At 44.4% G+C, this 24,519-nt stretch overlaps 1 protein-coding gene across 1 annotated transcript in view; it reads right to left on the reverse strand.

Annotated features, from left to right (window-relative positions):
- Window positions 1-24,519, reverse strand: part of pou6f2 (POU class 6 homeobox 2) — a 121,883-nt gene that overhangs the window by 24,213 nt on the left and 73,151 nt on the right. Inside the window, exon 6 of the mRNA XM_023807404.2 lies at window positions 7,112-7,246. Coding sequence (XP_023663172.1) covers window positions 7,112-7,246 — 135 coding nt within the window. The remainder of the gene's footprint in view (window positions 1-7,111; window positions 7,247-24,519) is intronic.

Here is a 24,519-nt window from a genome sequence, read left to right on the forward strand (position 1 = left end):
TTGTGGGTCGTAGGTCATGTACAATCCCCCCCCCCCCATCCCCTTCCCCTTGTTAAAATGTCCCATGGGGCCGTGGTGAACCCCTAAGTCCAGGGTTGATTTTTAATCCCAGTCCAGCCCTCTGCACTGCTGTTTTTCATATACCCCAAAGCATCTGCTCCCAAACCAGCAACTGTGGCATAAGAATTTCACCGTGTTCCTCGGAACACATGTGACAATAAAACTTGAACCTTGATTCTGTGCTATGTTTGTCCTTATTGTCACCATCGTCTGCCTACTCTTTGCTCCTTGTCTTTGTGTATTTTAGAACTACTCTGGACTGACTGGATTCGTCGTGTCCATGGATGTCCTGTCACGTCCCTGACCTTGGAGAATAACTCATTGTGATTATACTTGGTTCGTTTCCATAGGAATATCATTGCAATGTACTGACGTTTGCATGGTTGCCTTTGATTTTTGGAAGAGTGGTGCCATTAAAGATTATTTTAATACGTTTTGTGGCAAATTCCACTGAATACGATGGAAGAAATATATTTGATTAGAAATCAACCTCTATTTTAAGGATAAATATGGAGGTATTTGTAATCTAAAGAAGCACAGACAGCTTTTATTGTTCTGTTGTGCTTTTTGGGCTTTCAGAGAGGGGCTGTCTACTGGCCTATGGTGTCACCCAATCAGAGTAGGAGGTAAAGTGATGGGGCAGGATCCCGGGGCCTCCTCCCAGGGGAATCGTGATGATTTGACCAGAGATGCTGGGATTCCTATGCACCACCAGAGCAGCAAAACAGAACCAAACCTCCACCTTCCATCCTGCAGAGGCATGGACTACTCAACACCTTAAACGCGTAGCAGCGGCGTAAAGCAGAGTAAACCACATGCCTCAGACCTGGAAAAAGTCCCGGAAATAGATGAAGAGCTTTTTTTTATGGTACATACTTTTCTCCAGTCCCCTGACCATCTCTTCATATGGAAATGGCATTTCAGACATTGTGTTACTTTTGCGAAATTGCCTACTGAGTATTTAGCAATTGCTATCAAGCAGACTTTTGCTTGCAGTGTGATTGTGCTTGCAAAGCCATACTGTACATGTACAAATGTGGTTTAACTAACTCTCTTTTAGTTGCACTGTTGTATTGTTATGTTTCTTATTTGCTGTTTTTGCCTAGTTTTTAGTGTTCCAGTAGATCCAAGGAAATCCTTATTTTTAACTTGGCACTCCCCGAACACTTCTGGAATACTTAATTCCCTATTAAACATTTAATCATGAAAAAAAAAAAAACTGAAAGATCTCATTTTAGTACCCTTCACACAACACTTTCTTTGAAAGTTATAAGGTTGTTATAAAATTCAGAACTTACATCAGCAATGAAAAGATTAAAAGGATTCGGATGTCAATACAATGGAGCGAGGAGGAATCATTTACAAAATAAACTACTATAGAACACTGTCTTGAACTTTGCATTTCTTTTCCATTAGAACTAACTGATCACATGAATTTTATACAAGTTGACAAGGAGCTTGATTTGATGTAGTTCCTTCCCAAAATCTCCTTAAAATATATTCAACATAAAAAAGAATAATTGCATTGTTTTTTCATGTTATAAATAAATTCCATATTCTGCATGTAAAGAATAGCATAACAGGGAGATTGATGGTGCTTTGAAAGGGTGCTGACACTTCAGAACAACAGCAAACCTGGAAAATCATAGGGAGCAGAACTAAATTGCACTCCACTCGTGCTGGACAGTTTAATAATGGTCTTAAGGCTCAAGCATTTTACTTCAGCACCTCTTGCATTTTAATGTCCACAAGTCCTACAATCACCCCACACATTGCTGAAGCCAAATCTTTTTTGGTCAGTTTGTTTGCCAGATAAGTTGAGCTACTAGCTGTTAGCCAGAGCTAGCTAATGCACAGTGGGGGCTATTAATGACATGTTTTTGTATTTTCAGCTGAGGTCAGTGGTTAAGTACCAGGCCTGCACTGCGTCTAAAATTGATGTGACATATAAAGCAATGCAGTATTTCAAGGAAATATACCCCTTCCTGCCTCCTCTCCCAAATTTTATCGTAAGGACCTGAATATGTCTTCACCGGTCATCCGGCCTGGTTTCAGTCGTTTATTTACTTACTGGCAGTGAGGTGGAAGTCATCTCTGAATGTGATGTGAGCTTTCAAGGCTCAACAGAGAATAATGGGCCACCATGATGAGGTATGGGGGGGGGGAGGTTTGGCTGCAGGCTTCGGCCGCTCCTGTGACCTGATTATGTCAGGTAGAGTCAACTGCTGAGCCTCTACAAAAACAGCTAGCCCATCCCATAATGACCCCCCTCCTCCGGCTCGGGCCCCGGTGCTGCTGGCGTCTCCAGGAGCCCGGGGCCCCCGTTCAGCCTCGTTAGCGGCATTATGCACTGGCCGCATGATTACACGGGTGCCAGTCTGCATGCACATGGTCACGAAATGTCACAAAATCAACCGCATGCTAAGACAGGCCATGGGTTCACAACCCAACTGATGCCAAACCCAGCATCTGAGATGAGACACACAGACACTCATGCACACAATCAAAAAAGTTTTACCATGAATGGCAGCCAGGGCTGAATTTAGGGTGGTTGGGGGCCCCTGGGCTAAAGTTATAGTTGGGGCCCTGTATGTTGCTGTAGCAACCAGAAAAATATTTTGGGGCCCATACAACTCGGGGCCCTGGGCTACACCAGGTTAATCCAAGAATAAATCCGGTCTTGATGACAGTAGCAGAAGCTTGATTGCGGAAATATGAATAGTTTAATAATAATGGTAATCATTTCCCCCATGTTCCTCTCCACCCCCCCATTCTGCATATCTAAATTCTTTCATTTCTGATGGTTTCTCTCCGAAAATCTCCAAACCAAAATCAAACCTCATGTTCACAGTCATTCACCCACATCTACTAGACCCATATTTACCAGACCCACATCCGCTAGACCCAAGTAAAATGTCCATTTTCCCAGTAGTGCATACACTACACACATAACCCTTCTTGCCGACTGTCTCGAATTTTATCATGAATATGTCTTACCTGGTCATCCGGCCCCGTTTCCGTCATTTATTTACTTGGAGGTGGAAGTCATCCGAGGGTGTGATGTGAGCTTTCAAGGCTCAACAGAGAATAATGGGCCACCGTGATGAGGAATACGGAGAGGCTGGATCCAGACACAGGCAAACTAAAGACTGCCTAGGGTGTGTTCAGTGTAAGGAGGCCCGGACCAAGTCAGGAAAAAAATATCCATATATTATATAGGCTTTCATTTTTCAATTGATGAAAAATATAATTGCGCAAAATTAGAAAATATAAAAAACAAAACCAGTTAGCTACAAGCAGAATAGACAGACAGTAGACCCTGAATTACCTGCACTGTGGAGGAAGTGAAATGATGATAATTTTTCTTGGTAGGGGGGCCTCTCAAGTAAAATTTTGCCTAGGGCCCATGAAAAAGTAGGTCTGACCCTGATAGGGGGAGTTTGATTGTGGAAAAGTTTATAAGTTTACTTATAATGGTAATCATTTTTGCTCTCTGCACCCATTCAACATGTCTAAATTCACTCATTCCTGATGGTTTACAGTTCTGCAGTAAATCTCTCTCAAAAACCCCAAACCAAAATCAAACCTCATGCTCACTTTCATTCACCCACATCCACCAGAAGCCAGACCAGTGGCAGCTGGCCCATAGGGGGCGCTCGGGCGCCGCCCTCCCAGATGTGGGGGGAATATAAAATATATAAAAATAATTAAATATATATATATATTTTTTATCAACGTCAGTTTTACTTAATAGTGTGTGCCTACATGCAATCTGAATTATTTAAACAACATTTCCACCAAGTGACTCTCATCTAACAGTGAATTTCCACCGACAGATTTCCACCAATCATTTCTCTTCTTGGGCGCTCGTCAAAGCGCCCCAGAAGTGCAGCGAAATAACCAATCGTGTATGGTTGCTAGTTGAAAATAATAAAAATTTGGCCTATCAGGATCACCGAATGAAATGGTTTTGGGGCGCTGGAAATTTCGCCCCTGCTACAGAAGATGCGGGAAAGTTTTGGATTGCTCTCAGGTGAGTCTGCAGAGAGAGATGATGGCAACGACGACAGTTGAGGGGCAGTTTCCACCAAATTCGGTGAGATCGTTATTGAATTACCCTTTTGCAAGAAGGACGATGGTGGAAAAAAATCCACGTTAAGGAGCTGGGACCCGACAAGCCCGAAATAACTGTAGCTGTAAATTGTTAATTTACTATATCTGTGAAACTGCTGATTTTGAGAAGGAAATTAAATTATGATTGTGAAATTGTTGTCATTTTCTGACTGTTCATTTGAATGCTTATACTGGACTAGGAAGGGAAATCTATTCGTATGTCAGCCCCACCAAGAATTTTTTTCACCAGCCGCCACTGAGCCAGACCTATGAATTAACCTTCCTTATTCCACTGCTCTTCCTTGTAGTGTCCAGAGACCAGGGAGTCTGACATCTCCTGGGTCTGAAGTGTTTCCCCCGATGCGATGCACATTTGAGATACTTGAACTGTGTTAAAAGAAGGTACGCAGACGCTAGCAGTTAGCGGTGCCTCGATCTATGTCGCTTAACAGTAATTGGTCTGTGATTGCTCCTGAAGTTTTAATGGCAGCAGTCTATTAGAAGAGTGTAGGTAAACTGATTTTAAAAGCTCAAATGAAAAATGAGTTTGACTTCAGGAGCGGCTTTGAATAAATCATCTTTCAATATATAATACAACTAAAACACATATTGGCAGGAGATACAGGGTGACTTCATTCGCTAATCACTTAAATTTTCAGGCTCTGATCCCCCTGAATGACTGAGGCAGCAACGGCACAGATCTCAAGCAAAATCTCTGAGCAGGGGCTGTGGTTTGGGTTGGGGGGGGGGGGGGGGGGGGGGGTGGGTGAGGCAGCCATCGGTCTTGGGAGGGAGAGTCAGGTGACTGTAATTGTTTGTATTGATTTTTCACCTGTCCCTTGTTCCCCGTACGCCTACATATTGGTATGACCTGCTTTTGTTTTGTCAGTAACCTGGGCTGGAGGCTTATTTGCGCCTTCGCTCCCAGATCGCAGAGAACCATCCTCCTTATATGTGCATTGTTTACATTTGCCTGCGCTCTGCTTGCCGAAATTGATTTTTTTCCCGAATGCGTCCCATCCCAGATTTTTTTTCCTGTCTAACCAAACCTCCTCCTTGCTGCTGTCTTCCATCTCGAGAAGAGAACTTAAAGCAAAGCTTTGGCCCACTGTAAGATCACGTGTAACGTGATTCCCAGAGCTATGGACTACCCCCCCCCCCCATATTCAATATATTGATATGCTGTTCAGATCTCTCTTTCTGCATTATTTCAATCATAGATGTTAAAACTCATAATTTACACCCTGCCATGCGTACCACTGTATAGATACATTTGTTACAGTTGTTCCTAGCACTTGTGCACTATTTTTGCACTTTCAGATTAGATTGTCTGTATTTTACTGTGCAATGACAATAAAGCTGAATATAATCTAATCCATTCTAAACTGAGTACCTAGTTCCTTGCCCAAGATCTGGTGACCAATCATCTCCTGGTTACCAGGTCTTCATCAGAGCACAGGTTTTGTCCCTGATCCCTGACCAGTGGCAGAGCATCCTAACCCCCCCCAGGCCCCACACCACCACCCATGAAGCCATCCCCATATGGGAAATAATTGGCAAATGGCACTGAAGTAATTCTGTGCTTCTTATGCATATTTTACCAGATAGATTTATTCAGACCAGATTATCGTGTTTGGTTTGGTGTAAACATTGGTACACAATCCACGCTGTGAAGTCTTCTGAAGGAGTGATGCCTGGTTTACGGGGGCGGGTGGACTGTCGATTCCCCATTAAAGACATGATTAGTGACCAGGACTGGGGTTCAGGTGGGATGCTGCAAGCACTCGACGCAGAAAGCCATTTACGCTCTTGGAATGAAAGCAACTCGGGCGGCTATGAGCGGCCAACTAAAAACTTCCCTCCAAAATCTTCATTTATGTGCACACACAGACAAACCCATGTGCTCACACAAATAATAAATTCTCCTTTTAGGATATTGAGCAGCTAAAGCTATCCTATCCCCACTGATATAAAAAGGGGACTCCCTTGATGAAAACTGCAATGAAACAAGGGTTAGGGTAAATAACACAAAGGTTGGACTAAGGGCCACATTGTCTATACAATCTTCCTTTAATATGTGCTGTGTGCACCAGCGATAAGATGATTCATTATAGAGGGTCTCCTCTCTGACAAGCATCATCGTTCAAGCTTCCAGCTACTGATGGAACAATACTGCTCCCAACTTGTGAATATGGGAAGGTCAGCGTTTTGCCGAGCTGTGCGCAGCTAGGAGAGAGTCCATATAGCTGCCGGGGCCCACGGAAGCTTCGCCAAAACGAGTGGCTAATGACAACCAGGAGACCGAACAGGAGAGTCTGTCTGGCTCTTCGCTTTAGCTGTCGTTCAGCCTTGCCAGTGAATCAGTAAGTCTCGGGTCTGGACCGGACCTGGAGCTGGTAAAATGTAATTTGGTGAGGGTCAAGTGAACTCTGAGCAACTCTGCTCCAAAAAAAACTGTTTGCTGAGGGCACCCGTCACGCTAATATGCTTCCGTCTTAGCCCAGGGGATTTGTGGAGACACCAGCCAGAAATTTGCAGGGAAGACTTTGCATGAGGCGACAAAATGGGCCAGGGAAAGGCGATCGCTTTCACCTATGATGGACAAGTTGGCCCTATGAAGAGAGACGTCCCATAAAAAGCACAGGCAAGTACAAGATTGTGGTGGCTAAGCAATTTAGAAGAGGTGAAAGGGGCGTATACAGGGGTGGGGCCAAAGGGGCACTGGCCCCAGTTGAAAGCTGATTGGCTCCTGGACTGCCCCCTCTCCTGTCACTCACCGATTCAAAACATATCATTGGCTAATGATAATGTCGGCTTCTCGGTATGAATTACGGTCCCTTTTATGCCCCCCCCCCCCCCCCCATCTTAAAAAATCCTATAATCGCCCCTGAGCAGTAACCATAAAGGTTGTGGTTGCGGATGTGGGCTGGGGACTCACCTGTCCCTGTGCGTTGGTGACCAGCTGTCCACTGACTCCTTGCAGGCCTGACAGAGCGTTGCTGAATGCTTGGGGACCAGCCATGGAGCTCATGGCTGCCGCCGCCGCCGCTGCCTGGGAGGCCAGAGGATTGAGCTGCGAGAGAAGGTAGGGCAGCAGTTATGTGTGGTGATCGGCAGTGTAAGAGGCCGCTGGAGGTCCCTTAGAGAAAGGTACTTCACAGGAAAGCTTTCCATACAAAACAGTACGTGTTTCTTTGAAGCTGTACAGTGCATGAGCTGCGGCAGATATGCAGGACAGTGTCTGCTGAGCAACATCTATCTTCAAACTGCATGCAGTGCATGGTCAAGGAGGGGCAGTAGAGAGCACACATACACACAATGGGCTAGTTTACCTAAACTGCATGATGTTGAGCAAATGGCGCATGCAGATCAAGGCTGGGATCCGCGCCCCTAGCCCCTGGTTGACAATGCCACTAACTGAGCCCCCTGCCCACCCTCAATAATGCTTTATTAAACTGTACTGTGGAATTCCCCATGTCATATTTCACATGGGACATCATGAAACATATGTAGAGTTTTTGACACTTTTTGTTTACATGGAAGAGTAAAAGCAGCGGAGTGTGAATTCCCAGCTAGGGCCTGCTGCTCTTTAGGCACATCACACCTCTCCAGCATGGCCTTCGCTCTGCGGGCTCCACCACAAACGGCTCCGCTGGCGATGCTAAGCGCTCACGGGGCCCCTGGGATCTCGTCAGCCAGCCACACTTTGCAGCAAACATTTAGCCCAAACCACGGCCTCTTAGCTACCAAAGGCCCTAAAGCGCCAATGCATCATTATAACCAGTCCTGTCACCCCCAGAAGTCCGTCTGAACACAAACTCGTCGTCTCCACATTTTTTCTGTCTTTATTGTCACATCCCTTCCTGCCCCTTTGAAGTAACATAATTAACATAGCTAGACTCAAAAACAGCCTGATCTCTTAGCATCTCGTTTAGCTAAAGGTCTGTTTGTGTGCCTAGCCCCTGAGTTACTATAACTATAAATCAAGTTGACCATGCCTCACTGATTTGGTTGCAGTGCAAAAGAATGTGACATTATTAGGCTGTACAATAGATTAAGACCAAATTAGTCCACAAGACTCTGATGCCAGTGTAATAAAATTCAAGGCTATAAAATCACATGAAATGTATCTAGCTGATAAAACTGAAAAGGCTACTCTGAAGGAAATTAAAGCTGAGCTGAAGGCTGACAATGAACTAGTAATAACTAAGCATGCGAAAAAATGCAGTAGATAAAATGGTAAAATGTTAAAAATGTTTAAATTGTTAAAATTTTAACTTTGATACCTTGTGCAAGAATTAAATACACATATTATTTCCTTTGCTATTCATAGATGAACATCTTTAAAATACCCCTGATCTTCACCAAAGGTTAAAAATAATTTTTATATAATCGCTTTCATATTAATCTCAGCAGGGGGTTTCAGCTTCATTTGATGGTGGTCTTTTGGTCACTACTCATTTTTTTTAATTATAGGCCATGTGATGTTTCTTTTATGACTGTTTCTGAAATCGAATGTAAAAAACCACTGAACAATCAATACTTTTTCATTGACAGTAAAGGTTAAGCACATTAAGAACGACACTGCATTTCTCTTATAAAATCTTATTTTATGTTATCAGACTTAAATTGGCAGAGATTGATACCGCGTGCCTCAGCTTGACAACACTGTCACATGAGTTTTTGTTGTCAGGAACAAGGAGGAGACCTTTCACCGAGCTGCATTCCTTTTTCATTCGATTTCTTCTTTGTCGGACATTTGTCCTTCAGAGATGTCGAATGCCGTTGGCAAAATCATGAACTTAGAAAGAAATAATTCATTTTTGAATTTTGCTCCGTACTGAAAAAACTTGTTGGATGCAGATAGAACCTACAGCTGCTGCTGGAGTTTGGTGGAAAAGCAGCATGAACATCAGGGTTTATTCAAACAAGGTTAAATTTATGTTGATTTCAAGAGGCACTGCGTGAATATGTCAGGCATGACTAACTCCTTAAGTAAGCTCTTGTGCAGCACTTTCCTGTTAATTTGCCAATAAAAATGGGGAACTTCCTTGACTTAAAAAAATATGCAAACTTCTTTCAAAATGCTAAGTGGGGAGATTCTGTGAGAAAACTTGAAAAATAGTCTTCATGTTGTTTGTCCTCATTTTTTGTCCCAGTGATAACTAAAAAATAATAAAACTTCACTCAAACTACCATTTCTCTGCTTACATTTCCACTATATGTTATTCTGACTTCATTTCTGGCCGAAACTGGGTCATAGTGAAGCATCTGTTGATCATGGATCTGTGCTTCACTTATGCTTCACCATCCTCCATTGCCATCCAGTTCAAGGCTGCCGTGAGCCTAGAATGTATCTCAGGAAGCACAGGGCACAAGGCAGGGGACACCCTGGATGGCACGGCAAGCTTCCTGTATAGCTATACTGTATAATCAGTATTTAATCATAGATAGAGTAAAGCAAATGAGTCCGGAATGTGTAGTTTTATGAAGGCAAACAAATAAACGAGCCAGTTTCAATGCAACATTCAGGGCACTGATTTGATGTTTATAAGACGCTGACGGTGGTGACACTGTCGCCTTATGCCTCTGGGACCCGGGTTCGAATCTCCACCAGGATTCCATGTGTGTGGAGCTTGCACGTTCCCTCTGTGTGTACTCTGGCTTCCCCCACGCTCACAAAACATGCTGAGGCTGATTGGTGTTACCACATTGCCCGTGTGTGTGTGTGTGTGTGTGAGAGAGAGGGAGAGAGAGAGAAAGAGAGAGAGAGTGAGAGAGAGAGAGAATGGTGAGTGTGCCCTGTGATGGGTTGGTGCCCCATCCTGGGCTGTTCCCTGCCTTGTGCCCATAGGCTCTGGACCCCCTGAGACCCTGAATATAATAAGTGGTTTCAGAAAATAGATGGATGGAAGATGCTGATGTGGCTAAGGGAGGGTCTTGATGAAGTCAATAAAGACCTGAGGTTGTTGCTGTTGGACTACCAAAGACCTGCTTTGACCTTCACTCATTTGCATAAAGGAATCAGAACCCAGAAGACCACTGATGTCTTTTCTGTCAGTCACCAATAGCTGGGCTGGTTGCCTGTTTTACCGTTTAATGTTTTAATTAGCCGCCAAACATAGTCTATCGCACAGCCCCTGCAATGGTCCGTTAGTGAGCCCTGTTTTTCACCAATGGGCTGCTTAGACCACAATTACTGTGGAAGGCATGGGTGTCGTTATGTCTGATCATTCGGGGCTACAGCCCCATGTATTTTAAACCCCACCCCGAGTATTAAGAAATAACTCAAGCCCCAGGTAACCTTGACTTAGCCCCTAATCTTTTCAATAGCTATAAACTCCCCAGGTGGAAGGCAAACTATGCCAAAAGTCTTATGATGGCTTTAGATACTCTGTGATACCCCCTTTTGATACATCATGTTAGAGATGTTCCACAATTCTTTACAAAAAACAGATAATTTGCTAGCTAGCCAATGGCCCGAATATCAGAGAGAGTTGGTAGCTGAGGCAACTCAATAACCCTTAAAATCAGGTATCAATCCCTAGTTACGGACCACAAATCACCACCTTATAAGTATTGAACTCCCATGTCCCTGCTGCCTAATCATTGTGTTCTGTAAAGTATTTGCAGTGGCCTGTCATTTACATTCATTTTGGTACAGTCCTGTCTTAATATAATTATTGTCTACCTCAGTGTAATGGCATAATGACATATAATATTATCATTTGATGTACTTTTTCATATAAACCTAGTGCCCTTGGAAATCAAATGATGAGCTGAACTAGGGGGCTTGGGGGACTATTAAAATAGACATGAATAAAATATCACAGGCACTCTGTGTAAGATTTGTTGTATTTCTGGATTATTGTGATGTTTTTTTAAGTTTGACAGCATGTAGGAGTAGCGCTGAATTGGTCTGAGTTTTCTTTATTGTTAATTTTTTTTTCAATGCAGTCAGAAACTGGGGCATTAACTATTAGATGGTGATATAGTAAAAAATAAAAAAGAATTCACAATGTAACTGAGCCCAAAGCTGTAGTATGGAATGAAGCTGCCAGATGTATTTCTTTTCTTCTGACTGTTCTGTGTATTTGTAAGGCTTTCCTCCCCTAGTCTACAAACGAGCATTCACGCAAATCCGTCCCACTTGTCCACAGTGTGTGTCTGTGTGTGGGGGTGTCTGTGTGTCTCCAGGACCAGCATCGCATAGCCATTATTCCTCCACCTCATGCCCTCTGGCTTCTGTCTCCAAGCTCAAATATGAGCACTTTAGATTCTTAATGGGCTAATGTTTTAGTGAAAGGACCAATGGACTGTATTAACTGAAGAGCAAATTTCCAAAACTCATTCAGTCTGTTTTTTTTTTCTTTTTTTTTGAGATGAGACCACCATTGAACCAAAGCTCACTCAGTCATTATGAAATTCAACCAGGAGCTTTTGATCATTTCCGGTGGACTGAATGAGTCTTGGAAATTTGCTATTATTCATATATTATGCTTATTTTTGGAAGAAAAAATGATGTGGCGAGTCTTTCAAAGACTGTGATAGTGTCACATTATCCTTTTCAAGTCCAGAAAATGAAAAGTGCAGTAACAGCATGAGCCTGTTACAGACATTGGGAACATGATCTACGTGGCTGATTCCCTTTCCTGCATTGGCAAGGTGTAGATGCAGATGTATGGAGGAGCCCGGTCTGTTCATCTGCAGTGCCACAGAAGGTTTTCCCCACAACTTGAGCTGAGCGCTTGTGATTCTGGAGGTACAGTCTTTGTTGTCCCTTCACAAACAGCCGCTGGCTCTGTGTCTATTCTCTTGTTAGGTTATTGGGATGTGTGGTACACGCTGGTAGTTTACAAAGGAATTTCTAAAATATGTTGTTGTTTGCTAACAGTTTGTTAAATTTGTCACTAACTTTAGAATCCCTCAGAATTTAAACCCAAACTAGTTAACAAGTCACCGGCACACTAAAAGGTTTGCGTCAGTAAAAATTAGGAGCCACGTTCGCTAGCATTTCAGGCTTCTTCTCTACAGGCGAGCAAAAAGCAGGACGGACAAGCTACATGAAATATCACACCACCTTAACCTGGACAGCCCAGAGAGGTGTGAATTCAGCACGCTGTTCTCTCCTTACAGGGACTTAAAGAGAAAGACAGAAAAAGCCTATCCATATGATTGACCACTGACAAGTAGGAATTCATCCCGAAGGTGCTGGTACCCGAAACAGCACACGGACTCTCAGTTCCGTACCAGTCAGAGACATTTCTCTGAAAACAGATGTTCTAGTTTTTTTTCCTTTCTTAAAAATTGCAAGCAAAGCAATTTCCTAGATTTTTCCCAAATTAGAGTATAATGATTATTATATTATATACATCTTTATTGGATTTTAGCAATATGATTGCATATTTTTGAATGCCACGTCCTTTTACTAACATGTCAGCATATCACTCTATAATAGTATAGATGCCACTTTTTCACCCTTATGCTTGAATTCAGGGATGTTTCGTATTGGTGTTCAATTCAAAATAGTGTCCAGACTCACTAGCTACACGTTTTGGTGTGTGATAGTGCTATAACGCAAATGTAACAGGTAGGGCTGTGTGACGGCTGTCGTCCATGGAAAGCCTCTGCACTGTACCGCCTGCATGAAAACTGCATAACCCAAATGGATCCAGCGACCAGCTGTGTAAATGGCTAAAGAAGTTTAAACAACCTGGAAAGAGCGTGACAGCAATGCAACATCTGCATAACATTTTTACATCTTGTTTAACCTTGATCTCTGGAAGGGAAAAAAGCAAAATGCAGAAGAACCGTTTATGAGGGAGCAACACCTTAGCATTGTTAAAATCTAATGTACTCATTTCCCCCGAGTCTATACTAAAGAAACAGTTAGTGAAACTGTGATACCCATATGTTGGATTTGTGAAAGCTGATATTTTCTTAAAATGCATTCCGTTAATAATAATGAAAAAACATTCTGGTTTATCTAATGTTGCTTTTGTCATTCGTCCTGTTCGGTAGCTAGCATAGAAACTTGGAATAAATGAATAAAATGACAAAACAAGGATTTTTTTAAATTAAGGTCACAGAGGATTCACATTATATTGTATACGACACACCCTGGGTATTACTGTAGGTGTCATGGTGGGTTCGTGATTAAAGAACACCTCCCAACTTCAGGGTCATGGTTCTACCACCTGCCCCCAGCTGTGAAGTTTGCGTGTTACATTTCTTCTCTGGCAGGTTTCCTCTCATAGGTGCCACTGTGTTCCTCTGTGCCAGCAAGTACAACAAAGCTCACCATAGTAGAAGAGGTACTCAAGGTGAGACTTTGTGCTGTCCACAGTCCCTGCCTGTCCCCCCTTTGAGTGGGCGATGACATGCACGCATTCTAATGAAAGCAAGCACAATGACAGTCACAATGACAACAGCGACACAGACGCATCTGAGTATTAATTTCAAGGCCGCCGCAGCGCATATCGAGCCGTATCAGACGGTGAAATTGTTTTCACTCATCGCCGCACTGAGCAGCGCTGACGTTTACACCGTGTACATTTCTAAAAACCTCCGCTATGCAGATGTGCGTCTCTTCAGGTTCAGAAAAAGCCGGCCCGAACAGAAAGGAGGATCGAGGTGCATTTCAAACCGAAGATTGAAATGCGGAAAAAAAGGAGGTAAGAGGCAGGTGAACGGGTAAATAGCAAGGTAACTAAAAAAAGAAATTGATCAAGCACATCACAGGACTTAAACCAAAAACAGTATCATCTCCCATACGAACAAACACAGATGGACCTTTCGCCTGGGAGGTGTTCCACAAATCAGGATTTGTCAGTTAGCTGGGTTAACTTAAACTAAAAGTCATGATTGTCCAATAAGAATGCTCCTTACCTAAACTTTTATTGAACGATCATGAATTCTAGCTTAAGTTAACCCAGCTATAACTGAGAAATCTTGCTTTGTTTTACACCACCCCGATGTCTGCTTCCCCAAACCCGCCCTTTGCCTTTTCCCCTCTTCTGTAAGAGTGTAATAAGCTTTGACATGAGAGAATATGTTGGTTTTCACTGCTCTCCACATCTCCTGCCACCTTCCCAACATCTCTGCCCGGCTAGGGCTGGGGTCTCCACTGAGACCCCTCCCACATCAATTTTGCACATGTACATCAAAATGCCATTAGAATAGTCCACGGACACCCCTGTCTTTCCCCTTCGTTGGTTTCTCCCAAGACTCTTTTCTGCCACAGTCTGGCCTCAGAGGCCTTTACTTGAAAGACTTGTTTTTGGGCCTTGGGGTAGTTTCTGTGCAAAGGACCTGGGGGACAGTAAAAGTGAGGAAGAATATGATTAAAAAGAAAAAGAGTGACATCACACAAAGACACATTAGGCCATGAAGTTTTGATGGGGACAGGAAGAGCAGTGTCCAGGGAGGGGGACTCAAAGTTTACAGTAGGACAGACAGTTCTGTTATTGCCAGGATGGGCGTTGAAGAACATTGGGCAGATCAAGGGTGCTGCCAGAATGAGTCACCCTGAGAAATGGGCATATCCGGTGTCAGCAACACGGGACCAATGCAAGTGAGCTAAGGAGGCAAGCCAGGACATGTGGTTCCAGCCAATAAGGATGCGACAAAAGGTCACATGGGGGCCACCCACCTATCAACCCATTGCAGTGCGTTTAATCATTTCCTAAAATTGGATTTTCTGTTTGAAAGTACTTGACTTGAGAATTCACAATTGATACAATTATGTTCCTCTGGGAACAGTTTTTTTTAATACATTTTCCCTGTAATATTCTATTCATTGCCCATCCTGGGTTATTCCCTGCCTAACGCACATAGTTTCTGGGATAGGCTCCAGACCCCAGCGACCTTGAATAAGAAAAGTAGGCATGGAAAATGAATGAATGGATGGATATTCTATTCATGTATTAATTTTTTGGATAATATCTAGCTCACTGAAAATGAATGCAGGATGTCGTGCTCGAAAGTGCTGCTTACTATGGGATATAGACTTTCTGAAGATGATCCTGACTATGGGTCCATTAGCTTTTAGCATTTAACATTACGTGTTTTTCATTACGGCATAGTGGCTCATTCGACAATCACCGAATGTTATTCCTCTTCACTTCCAGCACCGCTTGACATATACATTCTGCATTTGATTGACTTTAATATCCAGCTGATCAATGGCAGGTGATCTTTCGATGGCCTCAATTCAATATATAAAGGGTCATCCATGCCTAAGCTTTATAAACACAATAAAGGTAAATTATTAGCCGACTCTCTATTGTCCCAAAATCATGTCCAGAATGAAGAAAAATGGGGGGGTGGGGGGTGGGGGGGTAAGGCTACTGCTGTCATGTGCCATTTCATGACTCGGAGCAGAGAGATTAATTAAAGGAGAGGATCTTCTTGGCCAAGATGTGATCACGGTTGTTCAATACGCGCATCCCTCACAAACGTACCCTGTATTACAGCTAAGTACTGTAATGAATCGCTGACATTTACAGACCGGGGCATCGATCGTGCCTTTTGATTTTTGACATTATTCTTTTTCCTGTTTTATAACTTGCGCATAACTTGTAAAGTGTCTCTGTGGAAACAATGACAGAGGGTTTAGCTGCTCGTACACATTTGTTAGAAAGACCACTTGTAGAATAGTGAACTGCAAGTGATATATGGTACGTACAAAACTAAAAGTAGAGGCAAGAGAGTCTAACCCACAACACCGTTGTTAGAATATACTTGACAGCACAGTATGGCATCTTTGTTCTGAGAAGCTACTTACACTTGAAAGTTAAAGTCAAGGTGAGAGTTCTGCACCAAAAAGAGAAGCTCTTGTGGTCTACTCCATGGGAGAAGTTCTTTGTTTGTGGACACTAATGGAGAGGACGAATGTAACAGGTCAGGAGCAGAGAAGACACATGGGAAGAACGTACGCTCTCAGAAGTAGAGCACTACTTCAACAACGACCATTACCGTCACCCTCGACAACACAAAAATACAAACAGAGTGACTTTCTTTTGTTTGTTGTGCCTCGGATCGCTTTCTTACTCATTAGATCTCTGATGGATCTCTAATGTCTGTTCAGTATATTCAGGGTAGCACAGGTTTCCATGGGCTGCTACCTTTGCAGCTGACCCTATGGCTGATGTAGCCACCTCCAGCTTATTAAGTGCTAATGTGACACAATGAGAATCCGGTTTTGCTGGTGAAATTCACCTTCATTAGAGTTTCAAAGGATGTTCAATTCTTTTTCAGGGAGAGCGTCACAAGACTGTGTCAATATACTGGAACACATAAGAAGTAGTATTACCTATCACTCCTCCTCTTCTCAATTAATGGATTGGTTGTTAAGTAATCAAACTTGTGTTCACTAGAACAGGGTTACGTGCTTCTGTCTTAACTGGCCTTGATTTGTTATGTGCTTTGTGCTTTTATAATTACTATATGTGCCTTTGTTTTTCAGCTGTACTGAATGTATCAAGAATATCCATGTGTTTCTTTGCTTTTATTATACTGTATAACTTTGTATTATTTCATTGAGAATGTTTTGATCTTTGAATGTGCTCTTCTCTTAAAAAAAGAACAACGCAGGCATTACAGATGAAAACTAGCCTTTTGGCTAACTGTAGCATATTTTCAGCCGTATGATCAATATGCATTGTCCCTGTAAACAAACAAGGAATACCAACAAACAATACATACAACCATTTTCCACCGAGAACAGTTTGCATGGTCTTGTATTTAGCAATTAAAAACATACACTAATGGATAATGCATGAATGCATGTTTTAACTTTTTTTCTTCTCTTGTTTAAAACTCAGTATTGAATGAAGTTTTGTGTGGCATTCATAACGCACATTTTATCTTGATAAACGTTTAAAATGCCTGATTTTTCGGCTATTTCCTATTAGTATCTGCGGTCTGCGTGTATTTATGTGTATGAAATGTTAGTGTTGAAGGACAGCAGTCTCATTTTCTGGCTCAGTTAACTGTGCACGTGTGATATTTCCATACTGCGCTGCGATTGTCACAAAAGGCAATTTTATGCCACCTTAGGAGGCTGCGTCGGCCGCGCATTAATGAACTCCCCGGCTGGCAGGTACGAGCACCGACCCGCAGGCAATTAGCCGGCAGTGCTAAGCTCATTCCAGTCAAAGGGCAGATAAGGCCTCCAGCTTAAGTGGCCTCCGTTTTCGCAGTTCACCCGGTAGGTACTGATTGCCCACCACTGATGAAGTAGTCAGGGGCCTCAGCCGGTTTAGGCGAGCCGCCGATTTATTTACCGACGTAGCTTCTACACAAAATTAGCACCGGTCCTTCAGACCTGAAGTGCCAGTTGAACAAGAACTTGACACTTTCAGTTATGTGCTGTGGTACTTCTGGACAGGTTTTAATACTATCAGAGTACATTAAGAGAAGGATGGTAAAACATTCATTACACACTGACTGCTTTGACACCCACATACTCTTCACAGAGGATTGTGCAGTGAATCGGTTAGTAGTCTCGCTCCACCAGTCTTGGGGGTCCCAGTGTCATCCCAAGGTCTGTGTGTCTGTGGACTTTGCATGGTCTCTATCTGTTCACAGGGTTTCCCGCCACAGTCCAGATTAGGTTAACTAATATCTCTAAACTGGCCACTGTGTAAATTTGTGCCCTGAGATGGTCTGGTATCCCTTCCATGGTGTCTTCTGCCTATGCTTTCCAGATGAACTGTGACCTGCTTCTGGATGACCTGTTTTTGAAAACTGGAAGGATGAATGGACAGATGGGTGATGGATACTTAGGATGGGTTCTTGGTGAGCTTATTCCAGACCTCTAAAATTACTGGGAACATCAAAATAAATCCTTCTCACTATGACTAGCAAACAGTAAACAGTCAATGTACTGTATCTCATTTTATTGTAACCCCGGTACCTGTTGCTGGCACAGTGAGCAGAGCTAATGCCTCATTCTTCCTGGGTTATGCGTGTGATTCCAGCCTTATCTTTGCATGTGTGAAGTTCAAACTGTAAGTTCTGTGTTTCAAAGACTTTCCTCCTGCAGCAAAGTAGTGACTGTAAATTATGATTTTGTGTGAGTCAGGTAGTGGGTTCTCATTCAAGGAATATTCTGCTCTCTGCTTACTGGAATAGATTCTGCATCTTCTAGGAAAACTGCCTAGTGTGGGTGACAAATTAATACTGTTACTGTATGCCGGAACTAGCTTGCAAGTGTGAAGAAATGTAAGCAATTTGCGATTATGTTATCATTTGTTGGTTAGCTGAGATGTCGTACGTACTGTTAGCTTTGAAGTTAGTTTCTCAATGTTGAAGGTGTGTCTTGCACTATCCCTTATACACTGTTTTTTAACCCATTCTAAGCTATTTACAGTATGATAAAAACCCATAAGGGTTTTAATGGTCAAAATGGATATTGGGCTATTATTGTATAAATGTATCGGGGGAAGGGATGGGAGGTGGTTTCCTGCAGCTGGACGTCGAGCCCACTGATAATTCTTTAAAAATTAAAAGGTACATTTGTCCATCCTAATAGCCAAACACAGCCACAGCATTTCATTTACTAGCTATAAACAAGGGAGTCATTCTAAAATTTTAAAACATCCTGCATTTTGGCCTGTGACACAGACGTAGGATAAGATAAGAGGTCATGGAAACTCGGCCCCAGGGGAGAAATCTTCTGCGTGTGGCAGCGAGGTACATGAAGCGCAGAACAACAAACATGTGATGCCAACAAGACACAGTGCAAATGAAAGCCGCAGCGTTGTAACCATGCACAACAAACGACAGAGACCGACACATAGCCTGCTAAGGAAGAAGACGTGAGAGAAAGGCTCTAAGTGGATCAGCCAGCATATCACTCCTTGCTGTGTGTTATTAAAGACCCAGTAAATGGCAGCCCAGTTTCACAAGGGATTGTCATCCGGAAAAATGCCGTGTGTATTAAACTGGGATCGTGGCAGACCAGTTACACAAACTTCAAGGCTACAGATAATACTCACTGTTGCTCTCTTTTATTACAGCAAAGTCTATTTAAAGGCCATTAAGGTGGAGTATTTAAACCAGCTTCTAAATAGTTCTCCTGCACGTAAAAGACTCACGATTTACTGGGTTTTACTCTGGTGTCTGTAATAAAGCAGATCTTTCTTACTGGTTTGGAGCCACTGTAGTAATTGCAATCCCATGATTCCTTTCACCAGCAATGAGATCATAGGTTTGGCTTTTTTTGAAGCGACAGACAATTTTGCAGATCTGAAGGTATGCTTATTCCTTCAGCGCGCCTAATGGATATTCGATTTTGACAGCGTAGGGACGGTGTTGACGCTAAGAGCACGCCTGCTCTGATTCCGCGCACTTATGTCTGTCAAGTCAGCTGGAAAACATTCAGAAATTACACAGCGGTACATTTCCAAAAATCAATATTCGCGGCAACCCTTTAAATAATACGCGGGTAATATGAAAACAGCCGCGAAAACAGATAAACAAATGCGAGAAATGGTTCCACCGGATCAAGGAGCGATCGGCTGGAAGAGGAAGCTGGCGGCATGCACTACAAGAAGAAGGGTAGCCGAATTGTGATCCCGGTCCTCAAAGGAGGGCGACGCGGAAGCGGGAAGAGAGTCGGCTCTCAGAGCCTCTTGTGGCTGGAAGCCACTGACCTTGGTGACGACGGCACCCCCCGGAGAGGGGCCGTAATAACGGCTGATTGCAGGTGAGAGTAATGGAAGCACGGCAGAAACATGGGTAATTGGAGCACTTGTGTGCCTGCAGCCTCCGGTGCAGAAATAGACAGCGACGTGTGAGGAAATGGCTGGACGCCCGTAAACACTCCGCTGGCAAATTGGCCCGTGGTGGGGATGGGCGATCGGAGCTCTTGGCCACCCCAGACCAAAGGGAAGGAGAGCACCTTAGGCTGTAATTACCGCCGGTCTGTCAGTTGCGCTCATGCTGCCTCAGGTGGCAGGTAGCTCTGAAGGGGGGGCGGAGACGAGTCAGGGGTGAATGAGACGGAGGCGCTCGGGCCGTCGAGGTGCAGATGCAGTTCCGTCATCTGTCTGGCACTGGGCCTCGACGACAAGGTCATGGGTCACCGAATGTGAGTGTGCATTGGGACAGAGAGCGGTCATGACAGAGGGGAGGAAAATGGAGGAAGGAGTGATTTCGGAAATGGGAAATGGCAGCGGTGTGAGCCAGCTAGCTGTAGGGCCGCGGGAGAGGAAAACACAGTGCCCTACTCGGTGTGGTACATCCCCTCCCTGTTATTTGCAAATTCGGTTCTTCAAGACCCGGTTGCACAAGACCCAGTTCCCTGCGGTCCAGTTTACCAGGTTCCTGTTCTACGAGGCCCAGTTCATCTGTTGCCATCAGGTCCAATTTTCCGTGGCTCGGTTCTCCGAGGTCCGGTTTTCTGAAGTCCTGTTCTCCAAAGCCCAGTTCTCCAAGTTCTGGTTTTCTGGGGTCTGGTTCTATGAGGCTCAGTTTTCCGGTTGCCCAGTTCTCCAAGGTCCGGTGCCACAACAGGCTACCCTGAGCTCCTGGCTGTGGTGCTGCTCTGCACCTCCCCCCCCCCCGCTCCCCCCCAGGCCGATGTAACTCACTGGAGTGGCAAATTACAGCAGACCTACAGCTGTAGGCCGACATTATGATTAATTTGATCGGTAATTTCTCCTGTTTTTCATTTTAATCGCCGGGGCCGTTCTGCCGTGGCAGGTCTTTCAGATCTAATTAAGATAAATTCCAGTGTAACGGACTTGGCAGCGGTTTTCCCGGGCAAATCCCCGAGCTCGGCGGGCGCGGAGCCACCGGCGCCTCCAATCAATCACCTCCCCAGAAAATCCACCGGGCTCCGGCAATCAGCCCATTAACACACTTAAGTAAATTTCATAATCTCCCCGCTTGTTTGTCACTGGGCTTGCTCGGTGCGCTATCGCAGGACCACAGGTCTTCTCTCCCCAACCCGCCCCCTCCAAGGTGCAGCTGGAGGTGAGCGAGAGGTTAGGAAGCTAAACCTGCATCTAACTTCCTGTTTCTCTCCCATGAATGAAATGACACATAGGCAGCATCCACAATTACACACTATGTACTTAAATGAGGAAAAAGTACACACTACGGCAGGGGTGTCAAACTCCAGTTCTGGGGGGCCAGAGCCCTGCACATGTTTGGGTTTCCCCACATTTAACACACCTGATTCAACTCCTTGTATTAATTACCACACAGCTGTTGAGCTGATTCATTTATGGTGGAACAGGGAAAGAACTAAGCTACACAGGGCTCCGGCCCCCCAGGACTGGAGTTTGACACCCCTGGACTACTGCAAGTTTCAATCGGTGTGATTCCTTAGTGCGCGAGTACAAAACTTTGCACACTTTCCGACCGGACTATGTTACCTTTGAACTGCTAGACTTTGACCTTTAATGACAGAAGTCCTGCAGAACAACATGTACTGAACAAACCATGTACCAAATGCACCAGTCAGGTGTAGGACTGTGGGGCTGAATAGTGTACAGTGTTCGCACACTTTGACCGGATGTAGGGTGCTATCCGGGAACTTTTTGTGCACTATGCGAGGTGCACTATGGTTTTGGATACACTATTGTGTTTCGTGTAGTATTTTGGCGTACCATTTAGTGTGGAAGGGTGTGAATTTGCATGCAGCCATGGTTTTCCATTTGCAGAAGTGCATTGGAATGAATCTTTTTGCATATGTCAACATGCTCTTCTTTGAGACACAAACAATTGAGTGAAGCTTGTCATTGCCAGAGCATTTTATGGGGTTCAGGGTCTTGCTCAAAGGCCAAATAGAGATGGCATTAGTCCACCAAGAATGGCATTTGAACCAGCGACCTTCTGATCACAGGCACAGAGGCCTAACCTACTGAGCCACACACCACCCCAAGCTGCAAGATGTGGGCCATCCAAGTCAAACTGACATCATTCCCAGACCTCTTTGAACGTCATAAAAACACAGGTGGCTGCTAGAAGTGCTTGGGCTGGCATTTCCTGCAGACACAGAACGCCCTTCTGCATCCCCACGGATACAAGGTATGCGGATAATTAAGAATAATGAGCCGCTTAACATCTGAGGAGATCGCGAGTCGATTCCCCTGGGAAGCCGACACAGTTATTTAAGTGACTTAAAGCAAAGTGGTATTAGGATAAAGATACGAGTACTTAACGAGCTCAGGTCTTAAGATTAATGATCATCGCTGCCTCTCAAAGGGGGACCTAGGCCAATCACTTGATATGTGGAATAAGACAGGTCAAGTACAGATCTGGCTGCCAAGCTGACTGCATAATTACGGACATTTTAGCGGGTCAATTTTACATCCGATGGCTGATTTCATACAGTTGGTTCCTGCTGCTCGCCTGTTCTGTAGGAAATCAATGAAAACTCACTTTTATAAACCTTTTTTTGCACAGTCTGGAACCAAAACATCAAGACCTTTTGAACCTGCTGTACCACACTGACTGAAAGCTCCCCATGAGAAGCACATGGTCTGCGGGGGACTTTATCATGAGTCTGACTTAAAGGTGCATTTTCCTCCTTTCTCAGCCATGCTCAGTGAAGCTCAACCCAGTCACATGACAGTGTGCAGCTCCACGCCCAGTCTGATTGGCTGCGATGTGAGCATGGAGAGGGACACCGTATGTTTAGTGTCAAACCTGAGATGGTGAATATTTTCAACCCCCCCAGAGATGGATTCCTTATCGCTATCAGGAACATTCTTTCTCCTAGAACAGTTTTTCCCAACCCAGTACTCGGGGACCTCCAGTCTCCCAGCAAAGTTGAACCAAACAATGAAGAACAAACCAAACAATGAAGAACAAACCAAACAATGAAGAACACTCGATAACTGGTACAGGTGCGCTGGGAGCTGGGAGGGAACAAAAATGTGGGCTGTCTGGGTCTCACTCAGGACTGGGTTGAGACACATTGTTTTACAAGAATCTGAGTGTGGCCACCAATTCCAGCCTCCTCATTTAATGTTTTAAGTTTCCATATAACGACAGCTCTCAACCCAATGTTAGTTAAATGCATCAATTAATTTTCAAATCACGGACAAATATGACGGTTTGTCCAGACTGAATGAGCATCACTACTAACCGATGTAAAGCCAGCAGGTCTAACACTCCAGGCTACGCTCTGTGAAGAGCTTCCTGTCCCTGTTCTTCAGAGGTGTTGCCTGAATTCTTTGTATTAAGCATAAAACAAGTCGAATCAAGGAAACAAATGTCATTCCTGCCCGTGAAGGTGTAAGTATATTCAGGCCTGGGGAGATAAAAATCACATCTGTTCCTTATCTCCTTGGGCCTGAATGTATGTGTACAGCCCATCTACCTGGAGAAAATGGCTAATGAGCATTTGGGTTTCCATAACTGTTGGCTGAATATCTGCCCCCCCCCCCCAATACTCATGCACGTCACTATTTGAATAATCACACAAAACAAGGGGTTATCTGCTCATACACGTGGCTTGACAGACAAGTAATTATCCCGGCACCCGAGAGCACACTTTGTCAGGGCAGTGGTTTCCCATGATTGTCCCCCCAGGTCAGAGCCGACTCCCATGATGCATGGCGTCGCCCCCCCCGGAGAGCTTACGGAGCTCAATTATGTGCTGCCGCCCCCGGTGTGGGACGGGGGTGTCCGGTGTGGCACATGCCCCTGTACTCCCGAGTTTCCTAGCCAGGCCCGCTGGTCATAATTCCCGGGCCCTGCACTGAATTACTTCATCCAGGCCCCCATGACATCAAACCCCTCCCACCTGGGTCTTCTCCTGGACCAGCCCCCCCCCGAGACAGCAGGCTTGCTCGCAGACACCCACTTTCACGCGAAGCTCACTCCTCCCCCACCCCCATGTTCATAAATACGACGCTGAAAGGCTTCTGGCCCAAAATCCCATCAAAGGTTGGGGGGGGGGGCTCTCCTTAAATCCTTTTTGGGGGTGACCTGGTACAGGGACTGCGCAGCGTCTGTCCTTGGACGATGGGCCTGGTACCCCCACAGTGTATCTCTGGTGACGATGCACAAATGGTAAGACATGCACTTAAAGACATTTCATAAGGCAATATCTTAATGACAGCTGCCCAACCTTAAGCACAGGACAAACCACTCCAGTGACTGTTGTATAATATATAACAGGTAATAAACAAATGCGATGGGTCTGATACTCGGCTAGTGAATGGGAAGGATCTTATTGACTATAAAAAAGCTTGTTACAGTACAGTGGATTGGGACACTGGCATCTCCTTCAGTAGAGGCTACCTGTGGCAGGTCAGTGAAGGTCATTTAGAGCTGCTTTCTGATCTCAGCACTTGCATCACCCAGCACAATGTTCATGTAATG

The sequence above is a fragment of the Paramormyrops kingsleyae genome, chromosome 1 (assembly GCF_048594095.1).
Source record: "Paramormyrops kingsleyae isolate MSU_618 chromosome 1, PKINGS_0.4, whole genome shotgun sequence".
NCBI classification, from domain to species: Eukaryota; Metazoa; Chordata; class Actinopteri; order Osteoglossiformes; family Mormyridae; genus Paramormyrops; species Paramormyrops kingsleyae.